Genomic DNA, 18893 nt, shown 5'->3' with positions numbered 1-18893 from the left:
AGAAACCCGTCCCCAGCCGGAACGCGGCGCCCTCCCACCACAGCTCCCGCCCGGCGCCCGGCGGCGCGCGCGGCCCCTCAAGCGGCGGCAACGCCCCGCCCCAACGGCTCTGCGGCTGCCGCGCACCCCCCGCCGCCCGAAACCCCACCCGCACCTGCCGCCTCAGAGCAGGGTGCTACAACCCCGCCTACTCACCCGATGCCCCGCCCCCTCTCCCCGCCTCCCGCGCTGCTCCTCCCCTCTCTCCGGCGCCTTCCCGGGCAGCGGGGCCCCTCCGAATAAGGCTTTCCCGGAAAGGTTTTCTTTCCGGTCCGCCACAGCTGTTCGCTTCCGGTTCCGTGCCCCCAACATGGCGGCGGCCCCTGTGCCGAGCGGGCTCTGAGCGCCGCGGAGCCCCCTCGGCGCCGCCGCCTCTCGCCCCAGCGCCGGGGCTCCCCGCGCCCGCCGCCCCTCCCCGGGGCTGCCTCGCTCCCTCCCTCCCTCCCTCCCTCCCTCTGTGCGGGGGGGAGCGAGTCGGGCCGGGTCCCGGCGCCGCCGGGAGCGCCGGCCGCCCCGGGCTGCCGAGCGGATCGTGCCCGGGGTTGAGGCGGCGCCGCCGCCGCCGCCATGGCGCCGGTGCAGCTGGAGAACAACCAGCTGGTGCCGGCCGGCGGGGGCCCCGCGTCAGCCCCGGCCCCGCCGGCCCCGGGGGCCGTGACAGCCGCCGCCAGCCCCGGCTACCGGCTCAGCACCCTCATCGACTTCCTCCTGCACCGGACCTACGCCGAGCTCACCGTGCTCGCCGACCTGTGAGTGCCCCGAGGCCCCCCGGGCTCCGCCGCCGGGAGCGCCGCGGCGGTTCGTGCCGCTGCCGGGGGGCGGGAGGGGGGGCCCCGTCTGCCTCCTCCGGCGCCGAGCGGGGCCGGCGCGGGCGGCGGCGGCTCCTTTGCTTCTCCCGCCCTGGGGAAGTGCCCCGTCTCTGCGGCGGGCTGTACTCCAGGGCCTGGCGAAAGCTGCCGAGTGACCTGTCAGATAAAGAGTAAAAGGGGCTGGGAGGGAAGCAGAATAGTTGAATGCGATTTATCTTGTTAAATAATTCAGTTCGTCCCCAGGTTACTACCCCACCGCCCCCCCCCCCAAAACCCTCTATTATTTGCACTAATGCCTTAAAATACTGAATCATATGAAGCCAAGATATTTCAGATATTACACTCCTTACGCATGAATTACCTATATGCTGCTTCAAATACCATTTTTTTATTTTGGAAGAGGTGAATAAAATTATTTACATCTCACTCTTTACTGTGTTTTACAGTCAGATGTGCTGATTTTGTTGTTTGGAGTTGCAAAACAAAGGAGTGTTTTGGGGTCTAGAAAAACTTCCCTGAAAACATTTTGACTCTGAATAAACCTGTTTCCTTTTTAGTTTGTCTAACTTTAGAGGTTCCTATGAGGGCTGTGTGCTTTTTAGAAATGGTATACAGAGCAGATGGAAAAAAATACATACTTCTTGTAGAATACTGTATCTGATAAGTACACAAATGTAGTTTTGCTTGACTTGGTGTCAAGAGTGTTCAAGCTCTAGAAAGGACAAGGACTTTGGGAATCTCAGTTTGTTTCATGGAAAACTTCTGAAATGTTGATCAGTAAGTCTTTCCTATGCATTTATGATGCACAAAGACAGCGATTGATACTGTATGCATCCTGGTAGGAATATGTGTCTGTGATGTTGTCTCTTACGCTTTGCTTTATGGTATAGAACTGGTCCTTTTGACTTCAGTGTATAATTAAGGTACAAAGTAATATGGGTGGTGTGAACAATGCCTAGACAATGCTTTGGGCACTCTGAATTGCCCAGAAGCTTATAAACTATGTGGCTTATAAGCTATGAAGTTCTCCAGAAGTGGAGTGAGCTAGTTTTTCTGCTGTGTTCCCCCTTAAAGTGTGGGTTTGGCTTTAAAAACAAAAACAAAACTCCTTTGGAAAGTATTCTCCTCTTCCCTCCACCAAAGTGAACTTTCTCTCATTTGTCAGCATCAGCCTAGTTCTACAATTAAAAAAAAAAAAAAAAAAACACACAAAAAACCACACTTTTAAATGAGATGGCTGTGATACCTCCAGAACGTGCTGGTTTACAAAAGTACAAAATCTACTATCTTGGTAGTGGGTAAAGTTTAGGAATAGGCGTTTCTTCACCTTTAGGTTAATTCATAGTAGCAATCCTAGCTCATCTACAGCAACTGTTAAATCTGGCTATTTCCTGACTTACCCAAAATGAGTTCCTTTACCATATTTAATCAATTAACTCTAGCTGTAAATACTTAGTGAAAATCATCAGTTACAAAGCACAAATTGTGGTACTACATGACTCACTGAATGGGCAAGTCTTGAGATTTGAACACCATTCAGTCTTTTAACTTTACCTGGAACTGAACAAATGAATTTAACTGGCATATAGTAGTGGCAGGTGCCCTGTGGTCCTATTACACACCTGTTCTGTTCTCCCCTCCCCCTCCCCCCCCATAGACTGTTTTCTAGGACTATCAAGCTACCCTCTTTATTAACCATGAATGATTTTGAATATTTCCTAAATGGAAGAAAAAATGTTTTAAAATGCTCTTTGTAGGTGTGTAGTAGTTCTTCTTGTACTTAACTGAAGGTTGTTGATTAAAATTTCTTTTCAAATAGCTTGAAATATAATAGAATAATGTATAATAATGCTTTTTTTTTTTCATTTAATATAGATTACCAAGAAAGACTGATATGGAAAGGTGAGTTGCAACAAGATAGGCTGTGACACATGCTAAAGTACAGAACTCTGTTTAAGGTGTTAAGGTTAACGTGGAACTGTTCAAATAAAATATTTTTTCATAATTTTAGGTTTTATACAATAAAATAAGCCTTGTTTGTCTTGCTATTACTACATAAATTCAAGATTTTTCTCAGCATCAATGACAATACTAGTTGGGGGGGGGTTTTGTTTGTTTGTTTTTGCTCCTCTGTTCAGGAGGAGTTGTAACTGTTGCTATTCTAGTAGGTGAGCTCCATTAAGGACATTTTTCCTTTAATGACGATGAATCTTGAAGCAATGGTGTGACAATAAACCTGAATGTGAAAGGGAACTGGAAAACCTAAGTAGATTCTGATTTTTGTAATGGAGAAACTTTTTGTTCGGAATAGCAGTTCAACAGTGGAAACAGTGTAGAATCTTCTTTTCTGCCTTTTTCTATGCAACCTAGTCATCTTTCTCATCGTAAGATGCTAACTGAGAGCCCTGCTTTCTGTGTCTATTCTGTGTATTTCTAAAGTATAAAGATTACCAGAAAACAGACTTAAGAGACCAGAACAGACTCCCCTCCCCACCCTGAGATGAAAGAACTTGATTTGCTTCTTTGTTTCTTTGAATATGGAAGTTGCCAGAAAATTGGTTCCTTTATCTGTGTTAGCACTCTAATTGATCTAATTTACTTTGGAGATGTGTTGCAGCTATGAAGTTCCTAAGAATATTAATAAAGAATTCTGTGCACCAGGATGAACATTTCAGATAACTCAAATCTTCCAAAACTGTCGTAATCTGTTGTGGAGTTAATCCTGTTCTCAGCAAATCAAGACCTATGATGATTCTCTGAACCTCCTTTTTCTTTCCTCTTGCATAATATTTTATTAAGTAAACTACAAAAAAAACCAACAGATTTTGTTTTTAATTATCGCTCTATTTGCTTAGGTAGTGACACTCAACTGTGTCCAGAGCTTCCTCTTACTGGTGTGGGGGCTTGTCCCATCTACCTTTTCAGCACTTCTTGGTCAAGTTAAAACCTACTTTGTGGGGCACAGAGGACTGAAGCAACATGCTAAGTCCTAGTGGATTACAGGTTAAATAAGATAGTGTTGAATGGTTACAAAGAATGTCTTGCAATTGAAGATGTTCTGAAGCTTTAAATATTCATATCCTCATTAAACTTGTCTGATCTTGTAGTTCTTCTTGATCAAGTAGCTTTCCAGCTCTTTGAAGGAAATCTGTAAGGGAGGCAGTTTAATTATTCAGATTATTCTGTTTTTCCTAAGTTTGAGAGCCATGATGACAGCAGTAGATGTACTTCAAGCACTGTTTCTTGAAGCTGGCCTGGTGACATGGCATACATGCTTTAGTGAAGATGTAATGGTGTTATTCTCTAATGAAAATACAACATCTAGATGCCTGGCTGAAGGACTCTAAGATAAGAAAAACTGATAGGAAATCATGAATCTTAATATAATATGGCCTTTCTTTGCAAATCATTGCTGTTCTTTATCACTAATAAGAATATATCACTTTCAGTATCTTTTGCAGCAAGGAAGAGAAGCAGTTGGATGGGAAACATTATTATTGTGGTGCAAAATAGTACTGGGAATGTGAAAAATCTATAATGGTAGGGGAAATCCAGGGGCTTGTTTCTTGAGAACGGAGACCTTGTTTGCTCAGTATACTTCTTCCTCTTTTCCTTTTTAATCCTCCAGTAGTGTAGCATGTGTCAGATTTTTATCCAAATACATTAATGGTTGTTTAAGTTTTAACTGGAACTTGGGTTATAGTGATTTCACAAGGCCTTATCTTATACCTGCTTTTCTGAACTAAGAGTTCCTGATGAGAAATATTCTAGAGTCTTGTTCAAATATTTCCAACAACTATACAGACATGTTGTTTTCCTAAATGTTTTGCAGTAGTTAGTGAACAAAGCTATTTTCTCTCAAATTTGCAGCAAAGGCTCTATCACATACACAGGAAGATCAAAAAACAAACTTTTAGTACTGTTGTAAAAACAGGTTGTTCATGACTGAGAACAGTGCAGTTACACACCTAACTTCTTGTGAAACACTGATTTCCATTCTTTTCTAATGACAGAACGACTGGTCCAACTCCCTGCTTAAAGCTGAAGCCCATTTCAAAGTTAGTTCAGGTTGCACAGGGTTGTATCTAATTGAGTGAGATATTTTCTCTGAGGATGGAGAGGTTTTACTCCTAGTATTTAGCTAGTGTTTCACTGCTGTAGTTTGTAATCGTTGTCCCTCATCCTTTTGCACTTTTGAGAAGAGTCTGGCTCCATCTTCTCTCTTATACTCCTTTAGGTATTTGAAGGCAGCAGTAGCCGTAGCCTTCTCTTCTTGAGCATAAGCAAATACAGCTTTCTCAGCCCCTGGTTGTACGTCATGTATTCCAGCCCCTAACTCACTTCAGTACATCAATGTCTGTCTTGCACTGTGGAGCCAAAAACTGGACATATTGCTTTAGGTGCAGTCTCACAAATGCTGATTAAAGGGGAATAATCACTTTCTTGACCAGCTGGCTGTGCTGATGCTAATACAGCCTCTCATTGTTGCAAGGGCATATTGCTGATTCCTCTCCACTGGTTCACCAGTACTCCCAGGTCCTTTTCTGTGGAGCTGTTATCCAGTCACTTAGTTCTCAGCCTGTGCTATTACCCGAGTTCATTTGATTCCCCTAGTGCAGGACTTTGCATTTGTTTTTCTTGAAACTTGTGAGGTTCCTGTTGACCCATTCCTCCAGCCAGCTGACGTCCTTCTGATTGCTCCTTCCAGTTTGGTATCCTCTGCAAAATTGTAAAGGATGTGTTCCTTCACATCATGTAGTCTGTTGATGGAGGGGTTAAACTGTATTGGCCCCAGTATTGACCTTTAAGGAACGCCACTAATGTGGAAGTCCAACTGGCAGCCAGTAACAACCTTTCATGCCTGGCAGTCCAGCCAGTTTTTCATCTACCTAATTGTCCACTTATCCAGGCCATATTTTACCAATGCAAGGATATTATGCGAGATCTTGTCAAAAGCCTTGCTAAAGTCAAAGTAAATAAATCCTCTTGATCCTCTGTGGAGTCTGCCATCCTGTAGAAGCCATTCGTGTTGATCGGGGTAGTTTGCCCTTGGTAGATCTATGCTGGCTGTTCCCATTTACCTTCTTGTTCTTTATTTGTCTGGACATAGCTTCTAGGAAGATTTACTCCATTAATTTTTTTGTGAACTGAGATTAGTTTGACTGGCCTCTGTGTTCCTGGATCTTTCCTCTGCCTTGAAGATGGGCATGATGTTTGCCTTTTTCCAGTCATCAAGAACCTTCTCTGATCACCATGGCCTTCTGAAAATGATGTAGAGCAGCCTTACAGTGAGATGGGTCAGCTCCCTTGGGTGCATCCCACCTGGTCCAATGTCTGATGGACTTGTGTATGTCAAGCTTGCTTAAATGGTCCTTGACTTGGTGGTCTTCTACTGTGGCTAATGCTTCACTCAGACTCTGAACACTAGGCCAAAGGGTCTGAAAGATCTGAGAGCAGAACTTACCTGTAAAAACCAAGGTAAAGAATGGATTTGGGGTTTTCAGTGTCTGTTATCTCGCCCTGCTGGGCTCATGTTTCCTTAGTTTTCCTTCTGCTGTTGCATAGAAGCCCTTCTTGTTGTCCTTCATCCTTTCCTAGTTTCTTTTCCAGGTGAGCTTTGGTTTTCCTACACTTGTCCCTGCATACTTGGATAGTTTTTGTGTAGTCCTAAGTAGCCCATTCCCCTCTCTCACCTTCTTTGTGCTTCCTGTTTGCATTTGAGTTTACTCAGGAGTTCCCAGTTCAGCCAAGCTGGCCCTCTGCTGCACCTGCTCAGCTTGCTGCACATTGGAATGGACTTTGTTAGAAACTGTAGAAAAACAAGTTTTGGTGATTCTTATTTGTATTAAAGATGAATTATTCTGAAGGGTTGTTTCTTAGATGTGATCATTAGAAAACCTCTTTAATGTGCTTTGCCTTTATAGGCCTTTTAAATGCACTCTTTTCTTAAGTTCCACCTTCCCTGAATATAATTTCCCCTGCAGCTCAGCATGAGATCATCTGTAATGAAGAGCAAAGGAGCATAGCAACGCTGAATGACTCTTTGGGTTCCTGATAGACAAGTAGAGGAATATGAACTCCCAGGGCAGTTGTGATTTGGGGGTGATGGTGGTGATTATGGCAGCAGCATTCTGTCAAGTGGAAGTAACAAGTCTTCTATAGCTTCATACTAATAAAATGGTTATTGAAAGACTGTGTCTAACTTTTTTAGTAATTAAAACTACATTATTAAATTGCTATGCTTTTTTCCTAAGTTTTGCCTAGCTTTGATTTCCAGACACAAAACGTCATTTTGAATTTTTCTTACTAGTTTTAATCCCCCTCAGGAGTTTGATTGACATAACTACTTTTAGATTTTAGCAACTTGTATATTAGAGTGCCAGTAATCTCTTAGGCAAACTCAAAGTCTCACTATAGACATCTTCCAAATCTCATAATGGTTTTCTGAATCTTTTAAAGTCTTCAACATCTTGCTTTAATATTGTAATTGCTATTAGAGCTATGTGCACATACAGCAGCTTGTCCAGCACCTGGAATTTTAATATCAGGTTGGATGTCATTCTAAAACATATTCTCCAGAACACAGAAGTTATTGGCTCAGTGCATAAATTCTTGGATGAGATCTGTAGTTTGTTATGCAGACACTGAAGTGGATGATATTAATGGTGCTTCTGCCCTAAAAGTTTGTCAGCTATCATCAGATTATGCTTTATGTATTGCCCAAAAGGATTAACCTTGTTTAACCTCAAAACCAAAGGGTTAACCAACATGTTCAGCAGAAACACTGCTGTAAACTGAGAACACATTATACCCATAGAATAGGTAGAGGATGATGCCTTCTAGGTTAGAATCAAAGAAAAGAGGTGCAAGTTGTTTGGTAGAGGCCACTATCTGTTGTGGTGATGAATGTGCTTTTGTCACTTTAGAAAATGTCATCAGTAAAACAGTTTCCCCCCCCTCCCACCCTACCAAGTAACTGAAAAACCATGATGTGTAGAAAGGGAGGAAAACATCTGTGAACAGTAGATGAAATGGGATTTCAGGGTGCCTTCCATAATGATGGGGGAAAAGTCAAAGTGAAGCAGTGTACATCTCCATGTCTTACTAGAGTTCTTTTTCCTTAAAGAGAGCATAGTAGGGGCACACCTAGACTATCTCATACAAAGCGTAGTGGGAAGAATATTGGATATCAGTAATTTCTCATTATACTGATCTCTTTGCAAGGTAGGAGTGATGGGGAAAGTAAGAATTTTGTGTCACTCCCCTCCTCCCTTCTGGCAACATGGTAGCATACTGTAATGTACAATGTAAAGACTTCTCAAAACTACTAGAGTAGTATTTTATTTAGTATTTGATTGTATTTTTTTAAATCAGTGTAATAGTACTATCAGGTCCTGTAACTTTTAGGTAGTTTGCTTTGTCTGCTTTAAATTCAATCATAAATTCTGGGGAAATCTTGTCAAAGATTAAAGAAAAAAAAATCTGAGTTCACCATGTGATTGTTTCTCTTAAAATAGGTGATTTGTTCATGTGAGCATGCCTTCTTTGTTTTCCCAGACAGTCTTGGTTGCTTAGAATCCATGTATCTTTTTAGTTCTTAGGTATTCAAAACAGCGGGCTCAACTTTTTTTCAGTAATTCTATTCAAACAAGTCTGCTGTTAATGATGCCTGCATTAACACAATTAGAAGTTATCATTACAGCTTTATATTAGCACAGAGTTGAATTGCAGCCATATTAGATATTTGAGCACTGGCTTAATGTTTTTTCTTTTTTACAGAAAAATAGAAATCGTGCAGTTTGCAAGCCGCACTCGTCAACTGTTTGTTCGTTTGTTAGCCTTAGTCAAATGGGCTAATAATGCTGGAAAGGTGGAAAAATGTGCGGTAAGTTAGCAACAGAGTTTAATATGAAATAATCTTTAAGTAGTATGGGATTTTGATACATTCTAACTTTTCCTTAATATAGACATCTAAAAAAAACCTCTATAACCTGTTTCTTCCTATTGAGGAATTATATAAATTAGTCATTTTGCAGTTAATGTTCTCCAAAACTCATCAGTGGTGAAGAAAGGCATGTCTGCACATTGTATCAGGAGTGCTTGGGGTTAGGTGACAGGACAGGAAAGATGGTGATCTCAGTGTTAGTTCTTATAGTCATGTTCGTCCTGCTCTTGGTTAAATAAGACTAAAGTCCAGAATGTTGTAAAAAGCCAGCCCTGAGTGAATACAAACAAGATGGGTTGCATTCCAATAGCAATCATCAGATGAAGAGCTGTGATGCTTCACACATCTGCCACACCATCAGAAATGACATACACATTTAAAGCATCCTTGCATAAGAATGTAAGAAATGGCCAGAGCATTCATTCTTTCTTTGTTTTATAGATCTGATTACTTGAATTGAAAGGAAGTGTCAAATAATCTTCTTAGTCATGTATACTAGATGAGCTGAATGCCAAGGGGTGCTAATTTGTGCATTTGTTGACATGCATGTGTGTTTTCTCCCCCCACCCCCCCTTCCTCTGCAGATGATATCAAGCTTTCTAGATCAGCAAGCCATTCTGTTTGTGGACACTGCTGATCGTCTGGCATCACTAGCTAGAGATGCTTTGGTTCATGCTCGTCTACCCAGTTTTGCTATCCCGTATGCTATTGATGTCCTGACAACTGGATCGTACCCACGTCTGCCTACCTGCATAAGGGTAAGTAATGTTACAACATGGCTAGAAAGAAAAATCCCCTGTATGATATCAAACGCATGTTAATGAAACTATTTTTCTGATATATTTAAATGGAAGTGTAGTTTAATGCATGCCAGGTGTCAGGTTTCTGTAGTGTCAGATCCTGACATAGAGCATTTCCTATTTGTACACATTATGCTTTCTCATTCTCTGTTTGAACTGGTTCTGCTCTAGTACCAGTATAATAGCAACACTTCTCCCTTGGTTGTTTATGTATTTGCACATGCTAAGCCAACATCCCAGAAAAATGCAGTCTAAAAATGAGATACTGACATCTGTTGTTCTCGGTGGTTTTGGCTGCAGCATATTTTATCTAGATGTATTGAAATGCTTAGAACTATCTTTAATCCTGCTGTTTTTTCTTCCTGAGAAAAGAGAAATTAAACACGATTTTGCGAAGTAATTTAAACAGTAGAACTGTAACTGATATCTATCCCTACAGATAAAGATTGGCTTTAGATTTTAATATTTGAAAATGTGTTTAACATGATATAAAGCCCAGAACTGTTTTGATTGGTCTGGGTTGAACAATTTTGTCCACAGTGATCAGTCTTGGGTAAAATCTAATTAACTGGAAGATGAAAAAGTCTGAATGCAAAATTTAAAGCTTTGCTTGTGTGTAATGGCCTGCAGTATTTATATTTTCAGAATTCTAGTCTGGTTAGTTTTCATCATTGTTACTGATGATGTATTTTACATGTTTGAGATGTGTAAATTCGTTTGTTTTCATCTTAACAGGATAAAATAATCCCTCCTGATCCCATTACAAAGAGTGAAAAGCAAACCACACTTCATCAGCTAAACCAGATTCTTCGACATCGATTAGTGACTACGGATCTCCCTCCCCAGCTGGCAAACCTTACAGTTGGTGAGAATTCAAGTTACTTTTTGAAGAATAGTTTATTGCAGGCTGATTTAAAATTGTTGGTTTAGTGCTAAAGCAAAGCTAAAAGATAGCTTACACAAGGTCATTAGGCATACTTAATCTAGTAAGGCTGGGATCCTGTCTCTGCATACCAACAAAGTATGGTTTTTTCCTCTCTTGAAAAAACAGGACACTGATAATGTTGCTGAAATAATATTTACTCTCAAAAAGAAATCCTGTGCTGATAATGGTAAAAGGTTGTAGACACTGTCTTGTTCTTTCAACAAATATATTATGAAAGGTTCTCCCCTTCTTTGAAGATAATGCAATAACATAGATAGAGATGCTCATATCCCAGTCCATGTTAGGCGTAAAAATATAACTTTTATCCTAAGTTAGTTTAAAAATCCAATTTAATTAAACTGTTAAGTGCTTGTGTGGAAACTCTTTGAACTTTAGGTTAAGCAAGTTGGTCTAATGTTGCTCCTTTTTTAAATCTGTTTTGATATTCATCTTCATGCACAAAGTTTGTTCCTATTTCTGCATGTGACTTGTTCTGCAGCTCACTCCAGCACGCGCTCTCTCTCTCTCCCTTCCCCCCCCCCCACTTCTCCTTACTCCTTCTGCCTCTGGTGTGGGGTATCTTCCATTTGTTGCTAATTTGTAACTTTGTTTTAATTGCTGTTTTCATTTAGCCAAGTAGTGGTAGAAGAAAAACTTTTTTATAGGAAAGATGGCTAAAAATTGGACTAGATTATTGCAGAATCACAGAAAAATAGGGCTGGAATGGACCTAGTCTATGCTTTTGAGGCAAGGTTAACCATGTGTAAACCATATCCACAGATACAAATTGAATATATCCTTGAAAAACCTTAGTAATAATTTTCACTGCTCCCTCTATGAACCATTGCAATTTCAATATTGGATCCATTTTTGTCTAATTGAAGTGTAAATGGTGTGTCTGAGTTCTTCAGATTTTTCAGTTAATTAAATATTTGAATGACTGTTAGTTTCTGGTTTGGTGGTTTGCTTTAAGAGCATGTCTAGGGTGCTTTTGAAAATCAAACTCAGTTCATGAGTTAGAAATATTCCTGTAGAAATTTTAAGTGTAAAGAATTGTCAAGATGCATGGCATATTTTGTTAGGTGGTTGAGAAGAAGATTGACCCACAGTTTATAGTAAGAACTTGTATGAAATCGTTTGCTTTGCCACTCATTTCCTTTATGACTTTGCTTATGTAGTTTTGCCTGTTCCCTGTTCTTGAAATAGAATAACATTGTCCAGAAGTTGTGAGGATATACATGTCAATTGGATAGTCTTACATATCTTTGCCTGTGTGCATATATATATGTGTATATTTTTTTTTATACATATATTATATATAAATTGTACAAAAGAATATCTTGCCCACGTGAAAATAGAGCTACAATATTAACTTTATATAAGTGGTTTGCAGTGTTACATAAGATATTCATTGTTGATATAGCAAAGAATTAAAAAAAAGGAAAAAAGAAACTAGACATTTTGTCTGTATAACTTGTCAGGCTGGTAGTCATCTCAATGTTATTCTATATTAAAGTAACATGAATGTTAACAAGTTATCATGACTAAAGTATTGCTGTTCAAGACAGTTTTTTTACTTCTGTTCATGCTGCTCATTGGCACTGGTTCTGTTGCAAAAAATCGCAAATCATCAGAGTTATATGGAAATATATACTGCACAGCAAACTCTATAGGGAAGTAATCAGTTTTGAGTGCTTGAAGCTACCATATTGATATTCTGAGGCATCTTGTGAGATTGAGTAAAGTAAAACATTTTTCTTCCTTCCTTTAGCCAATGGTCGTGTGAAGTTTCGAGTGGAGGGTGAGTTCGAGGCCACCTTGACAGTGATGGGTGATGACCCTGACATCCCCTGGCGCCTTCTCAAACTGGAAATTTTGGTTGAAGACAAAGAAACTGGTGGTAAAAATAAATAAATAAAGTATATTTACGTTTTATTCTTTTAGCATGATGTTCATCTCTGTTGCATAAGTCCTTGTTATACAGTGTCTTTTGCATACCACAACTCAAGATAATGAAGCTATATATACTATACTGTTTTCTTATCACCTTGCACTGTATGTATTTGATTCCTTGCCAATAGTAGACTGTAGCTAACGTTTCCTGAGTAAACCAAAGACTGGGTTATTTTGTTAAAAATTTGGGTTGGTAAATATTTCTTAATATTAACCTTTTGCCTGATGCCTAATGTGCATTATTTTTAATTCGTGAAAGATGGTCGAGCCTTGGTTCACAGCATGCAGATCAACTTCATCCATCAGTTGGTTCAGTCACGGCTGTTTGCTGATGAAAAGCCACTTCAGGACATGTACAGCTGTCTGCGTATCCTTCTGAAAGTTGCTTTTGAGTAAACTGATATGGCCTTGGTCTTTCCAGTAGCTGGAGGTCAAGAAAGATGGATGCTAGGGGAGAATGTCTGTAAGTGGAGTAAAAATGATGGCCTTCGAGACAGCTACTGTCACTTACTGGCATGTAAAACAGTCTCTTGTTATTGGCTTGCTTGGGCTGGTCATCTGGAATCAGATCAGTACACAGTTAATCATCAAAGGTAAAGGTGAGATACTGGAGACAGCAGGATATATGATAAGTCAGTGTAGGAGCAGCTGGCTGCATGTGCTGATTTTGGAGATGCAATACAGTGCTGGCTTTTAAGATGCAGTAGCTAACTATCTCTACTCTCAAGTACTGTAGTAGGGTGGAGCTTATGCAGGAAGTCAGTGCAGTGACTTCCAATGTGCAAAGGACAAGTTACTGACATAATGGGAAACGGCTCTCAGTGAAACACTGTTTTTCTGGAGAAACAAACACAATGTTTCTTAAGGGTGAATGCAGAAGACGGACTTGATGGGTAACTATAATGTGAACTGAATTTCTTTGCTAGTAATCTTTGCCCCAAAAGATGATCAGGATTGAAATCTCTGAGACAAAGTTACTGTGCTACTCTTGCCTAACACCCTGTCCTAGATAAGAGTCGGGGGAGAAATCTTGAAATAGTTGATGCTGTTTATGTGTGTTTATCTCTTGGTTAGTATGTTAGTGTATTTTCAGACAACATCTTGTCTTTGACAAATGGATTTATGTAGTGTGCAGACTCTGTTTGGATTTGTTGTGTTTTCTTAACTCCGTTCTCTAGACTCCTTCTGCTTAGCGCTTCAGTTGGAAGTCTTGCATTCACAAACACTAATGCTGATTCGAGAACGCTGGGGTGACCTTGTGCAAGTGGAGCGATATCATGCAGGGAAATGCCTCTCGCTCTCTGTTTGGAAGTAAGTTAATTTCCAAGGGCTGTTCTTAATAAATTTTAATAAAATGATGAGATCCTTTTTATTTATTAAGCTTGAGTAAGAATTTTTGTGACTGGATTTTCTATTTTTAACGTGAGGCTCCTAAATTCCTGTATTTAAATGCCTAAACGTGGTGCTTGACTCGCAAAGGAGCGAGGGATGTGCACTAATGTACAGGAGGGCAATGGATGCAGTCATAAAATCAGCTCATGTTTAGGTGGGTGTCTAAATATGTTAGTTCTTTGTCGATCTTTCCTGATCATTATTGGTCCCTGGAGGTATTGCTTGACTGGCCCTACATTAAAAAAAAAAAAAAAAAAAAAAAAAAAAGAGTAGTCCAGATGTTCATCTAACTCCTGTATTGAATTTTTAGCATTCTAAGACATCTTTATGGGTTATAGTTTACTAAATGCTGTATTAACATTTAAACTAAAACGCAGTGTCAGCTGAATTACAATGAAGAAGTTACTTTTATGCAGAACTCCTACAATCAAGGATTGGCTACTGAAGCACATACTTCCTACCATTATGATTATGTTTTAATTATTCTATTTATTTTAAGCCAACAGGTGCTTGGCAGGAAAACAGGAACTGCATCTGTTCATAAGGTCACTATTAAGATTGATGAAACTGATGTCTCAAAACCCTTACAAATATCTCATGAGCCTCCCCTGCCAGCCTGTGATTCCAAACTGATGGAAAGAGCCATGAAGGTAAAGATTTGCTTTGCAGTAGGCATCTAGTTTTATAAATCAAAAACTTAAATACTTTGTGTTAAAGATTTGTTTTGCTTTGATTCTCTTTAAAGAGCTGTTTCTAAGATTTCTACCTGCCTGTTATTGTAGGTCATGATTGATGTGTTTTTGTTGAGATCTTAATTGTTGTTACAAATTCTTGGTCTTGAATTCATCTGAAAAATTGAACGTGTTTTTTTCAGTGTCTTTAAACTTTGTTATGAGGCAACGCTGAGTGGGGAAACAGTAGTCAAGTTTCAGTTATGGTTAGTGTTTGGTTTGAAAGAGACAATTCTTCCGTTTCCTGTTTTGGAGATACTGTGTAATCTTCCTCTGAAAATCAGCTTCTCTGTGTCTTGATTTGCTATTCCCTTTAGGAAAGTCTTATGTTATGCTTTTGAAGTGTTATACGAAGGAGTGAACATGGCTTGTTTGTTAAAGTGTTATGTAAAGCCTGGTCTTACATTATCACTAACCAGGTTATGTCAGCTGGCCTATTTGATTGTATCTCTCTGTTGTGCAAATGCCTAAATGTTAAAGATGGGATAGTTGAAATGATCCAAAATGTAGAACTGCAGTCCTCCTTCCTGCTTGGATGAGATTTCACTGTGGTAATTCCAGATCTCAGCTGATGGTATCTAAGAACAACTTCCTTCTAGTCTTTATAGTGAAGATCCTGTATTTATGCCTAAATATAGGAAAATGTACTTAATTTAGAACATCTGCTGAAGTTCCGCTGGAGTTGGTGGAATCTAAGGAAGCTTACAGAATCAGGACTACAGATTGTAGAACTAGATGTGAGGCCATTTTATATGTCAATGTTAACACTGACTCCCTTTATAACTCGTTGACCTGAACTTAAAAATTGTATTGGCTTTGTATACATTGCTCTTCTACTACTTAAATAATGATTGCATAGCTGTAATGACATAGCAAGCTATGCTTCTGTTTATTTAAAATACAATACATAACAATAGCACAAACAAGTATGCTTCTCTGAGGAGGTTATTATACATTAATTTACTGAAAATTGGATCTAGCTAGAGTAGAAGCTCTACTCAGTCCTCTGTGAGGAAGAACACTAAGTAGTAGCAGCTGCTGAGTTGAAATGCTCTTGTGGATGGATAAATACATGTTTTTTTAAGGCCTTGTTTTGGAAAGCTAATATTCAGGGGAAGGTCATTCTGGTATACAAAGACATGTACTGAAATTCTGTATAATTCTGTACTGCTGTAAATCTCTTCTGCATTTATTTTCTTTGCTAGAATAAAATTTGGTTTTGATTCATCTTGAACAGTTTGCAAAGCAATGCGAGATTAATTAGAAGAAGGTTCTTTCTAAAGTGATCATTTTATTAAGCTCAGTAGCTTGGTTAAAGTGTGCTCGTGCATAATGTCTGCACATCAAATTTGAACTTGCCCATGTACATTCCTTTTCACAGATTGACCACCTGTCCATAGAAAAACTCCTAATAGACAGTGTCCATGCAAGATCTCATCAAAAACTCCAGGAGCTGAAAGCTATTCTTAAGAGCTACAATGTTAATGACAATTGTATGTGTTTTCTGCTGAACTTTGTGTCAATTTTATTTCTCTCTGTGCCTTCGATTGTTTTCCTTTTTTCTTGATACTGCTTCTTTTCAGTAATTTGAATAGAAAATATATGAACATAAATAAAGGGAAGTGTGTTCAGAAGTAACAAGACAGCTTTAAATCGTTCTGCATTAATAACTGTAAAATACTCAACAATATCTACCTCTAAATGTAGTGTAATAGGTGAAGCTGGTAGTGCGTTATGTTCTGGGGGAAGGATTAAAATTTGTCTACTGTAAAAACTTGTGTTCAGAATCAAAATTAATCTTTCACCATCTTGAGCTGACTTTAGATGAGACTGCTCTAACTACTGTTGAAACTGCTGGGATTCAGATTGAGCCTATAATCTTGATGAAGTCAGTTAAGATATTCAAGGATTTAATCATCCTTCTCCTTTAAATTTAATCTGATTTTCCTCCCTTTCCCCAATGGCTGGTTTTATCTTACTAGACCTATTTTCACAGAGGAGTTCATTTGCTTCAATTTCCCCTTTACATGAACTGTACAATAACATGCAAATAGATTTAACGAGTTCAGGACTACTGCAAGTAAAAATTGCTCCTGTAAACTATATTTTAAAAAAAAAAGAAAAAGATTTTGTGATTATAATGGGCTAAGTTTTACTATAATGAGCCTGAATTTCGTGTCAAATTATTAACATCAATTTTTCTGTAGCATTCATTGAAACGGCTCTTCCAACTCTTGTAATTCCAATTTTGGAACCATGTGGTCGATCAGAATGCCTACATGTTTTTGTTGATCTCCATTCTGGAATGTTTCAACTGATGCTGCATGGTGTTGGTAAGTAGCTGAAACAGCTTGTACTTAATACCTTGAGAGAATTCTCAGTTACTAAGGTAATTTTGCGTGAACAGTTTTATCAAATCTCTGAAGTTCTGTAAGTAAGGGTCATGCAACTGAACACTGCAGGTTAGGTCATTAGCTAGGTATTTGAGCTTATGAAGAATGGAGAATTTGATCTTTGTGCTTAGATTCATAGTTCAGCTAGGTATATTTTAAGAGGAGGACAGGCTAAATCTTGTTAGGCTTCATTTGCAATGCGTGTTCTATATGACTCACGCTGCCAGGGCAGTGCCCTTAATGGATGCAGTCATGTAATATACACCTAATTGAAAGTTATGTTATGGAACCTTACACTTCTTGAGATATTGTTCAACATAATAAATCCTAACTTGGTGTTTCAGACTGCTTAAAAAAAGGAGAAGGAGGAACGTGAGTTGTTCTAGTTTATTTGCCTAACAGCATAATGCTGTGGTTCTATAAGCATCGTGGATCACTCTGAGTATCTTAATTGTGATTGTCAAATTGAGACACTTTCACTAAAAGGTCAAAACTTCTGTTTGAAATGTGAATGTTAGGACTGTTCACTCACCTAATATTCTTATAGATCAACTGACACTAGATGACATAGAGAAGTCTGTTAATGATGATATGAAGCGCATCATTCCTTGGCTCCAGCAGCTCAAGTAAGCAACTTGTATGATCCATTTAGTTTTCATAGCATGATCGCCATATTTGTATTTTGTAGGGACACACTTGCATAGCTTTTTGCTTTAACACAGACAGGAAAATACTTTATCCCTTTTCTAAGCAGCTTCGAGTCCTTGCTGTCCCCTCTAAATGGGTGGAGGAAACTGCTTTTGCTGGGAGTCAATTCTATAATCAGCCCTGGTCTGCCTGCCTGCACATAGTCCCATGCATTGCTGTGTGCACACGCTGCATGAAATCTTCTCACTTTAAGTCAGTAGCAAAACACTTGCTTCCTGGGGATCTTATTTTGTGCTCATGCTTGTTTCCTTTCTCCTTTATTCCAGTCTGTTTCTACAGCTGAACACTGCTTGTTTCTCTGCAAGAAGGACCTCCCTTTTCATAATGCAAGGGGAAACCCAGGAAGTGGCCTAAGATGATTTAAATAATAGCCATTTTTCTTTTTAATGCTTCAACCCTTGCTGGTTTAAACCTTTGATCTTGCCCCCTTGAAGCCCTGAGATTTAGACGCCCACTAGTACTTAACGCAAGATGCACTGGGCTCCCATGAGTGCTTGTAGCAAATAATACAAATACAGTTTGCATCTATGTGAAAACTAAGTTCCACCTGTTCAGTCTTTCTGGAAATTCTGAATACTCTGACCAAATTTCAGGGTGAAACCTCTACTTGAGGAATTTTGCTTCTAAAAAAAGCATGATGACGCATGAAGCACTGGCACCCTGGAGAAACTAATCAACCTCTCTTTGTTACAAATGACATCTAGTTGATGGTTTGGGTAGTGCTGCAGTTCTTGAAGCAGCTAGACAGTCCCCTGAAATGTATTTTAGGACAAATATATCTAAAATGTATCTATAAGAATAAACATGTGTCTTGCCTGAGAGGTGCTGAGCACCCATACCTTCCACTACTGTTTTCAGTGGAAGTTTGACTGAAAACTAAGCTGTATATTTCCGAACCCCCTTCAAGCCTGGGTAGGCTTTGTGGTCTTATCACTATAGCCAAAATCCATTGGAATATAATGAAGCTTGGTTAAAAAAAACATCAGAATAAATTTGCTGTCTTGCATGTGGTTCTGCGTTTCCAAACTTATTCAGGCGAATGAGTTCATGTATAACATCATCGAGAGTGACCTTAATCCAGCTTTGACCTTTATACTGTATCGTTTACCAGCATATGGGAGCAAAGATTTTCTAATGGCTGTCTGTTTCCCAAGCTGATGACAATTAGTAAAGATAGTGATAAGGAAAGGTAAACCCC

At 39.5% G+C, this 18893-nt stretch overlaps 1 protein-coding gene across 3 annotated transcripts in view; it reads left to right on the top strand.

Annotated features, from left to right (window-relative positions):
• Nucleotides 1-553: 553 nt before the first annotated feature.
• The window catches only part of MED14 (mediator complex subunit 14), a 36915-nt gene continuing 18575 nt past the window's right edge, over nt 554-18893 (top strand). Inside the window, exons 1-12 of one of the 3 annotated variants that reach the window (XM_067297784.1) lie at nt 554-788; nt 2724-2750; nt 8628-8733; nt 9378-9551; nt 10329-10458; nt 12290-12418; nt 12731-12838; nt 13650-13782; nt 14363-14513; nt 15976-16087; nt 16802-16927; nt 17535-17613. In XM_067297784.1, coding sequence (XP_067153885.1) covers nt 607-788; nt 2724-2750; nt 8628-8733; nt 9378-9551; nt 10329-10458; nt 12290-12418; nt 12731-12838; nt 13650-13782; nt 14363-14513; nt 15976-16087; nt 16802-16927; nt 17535-17613 — 1457 coding nt within the window. In that variant the 5' untranslated portion in view covers nt 554-606. The remainder of the gene's footprint in view (nt 789-2723; nt 2751-8627; nt 8734-9377; nt 9552-10328; nt 10459-12289; nt 12419-12730; nt 12839-13649; nt 13783-14362; nt 14514-15975; nt 16088-16801; nt 16928-17534; nt 17614-18893) is intronic. The other 2 variants (XM_067297769.1, XM_067297775.1) reach the window with 2 other exon arrangements.

The sequence above is a fragment of the Apteryx mantelli genome, chromosome 1 (genome assembly GCF_036417845.1).
Source record: "Apteryx mantelli isolate bAptMan1 chromosome 1, bAptMan1.hap1, whole genome shotgun sequence".
NCBI classification, from domain to species: domain Eukaryota; kingdom Metazoa; phylum Chordata; class Aves; order Apterygiformes; family Apterygidae; genus Apteryx; species Apteryx mantelli.
The sequence above is the reverse complement of the archived record's forward strand: the minus strand, read 5'-3'. Positions and strand labels throughout refer to the sequence as shown.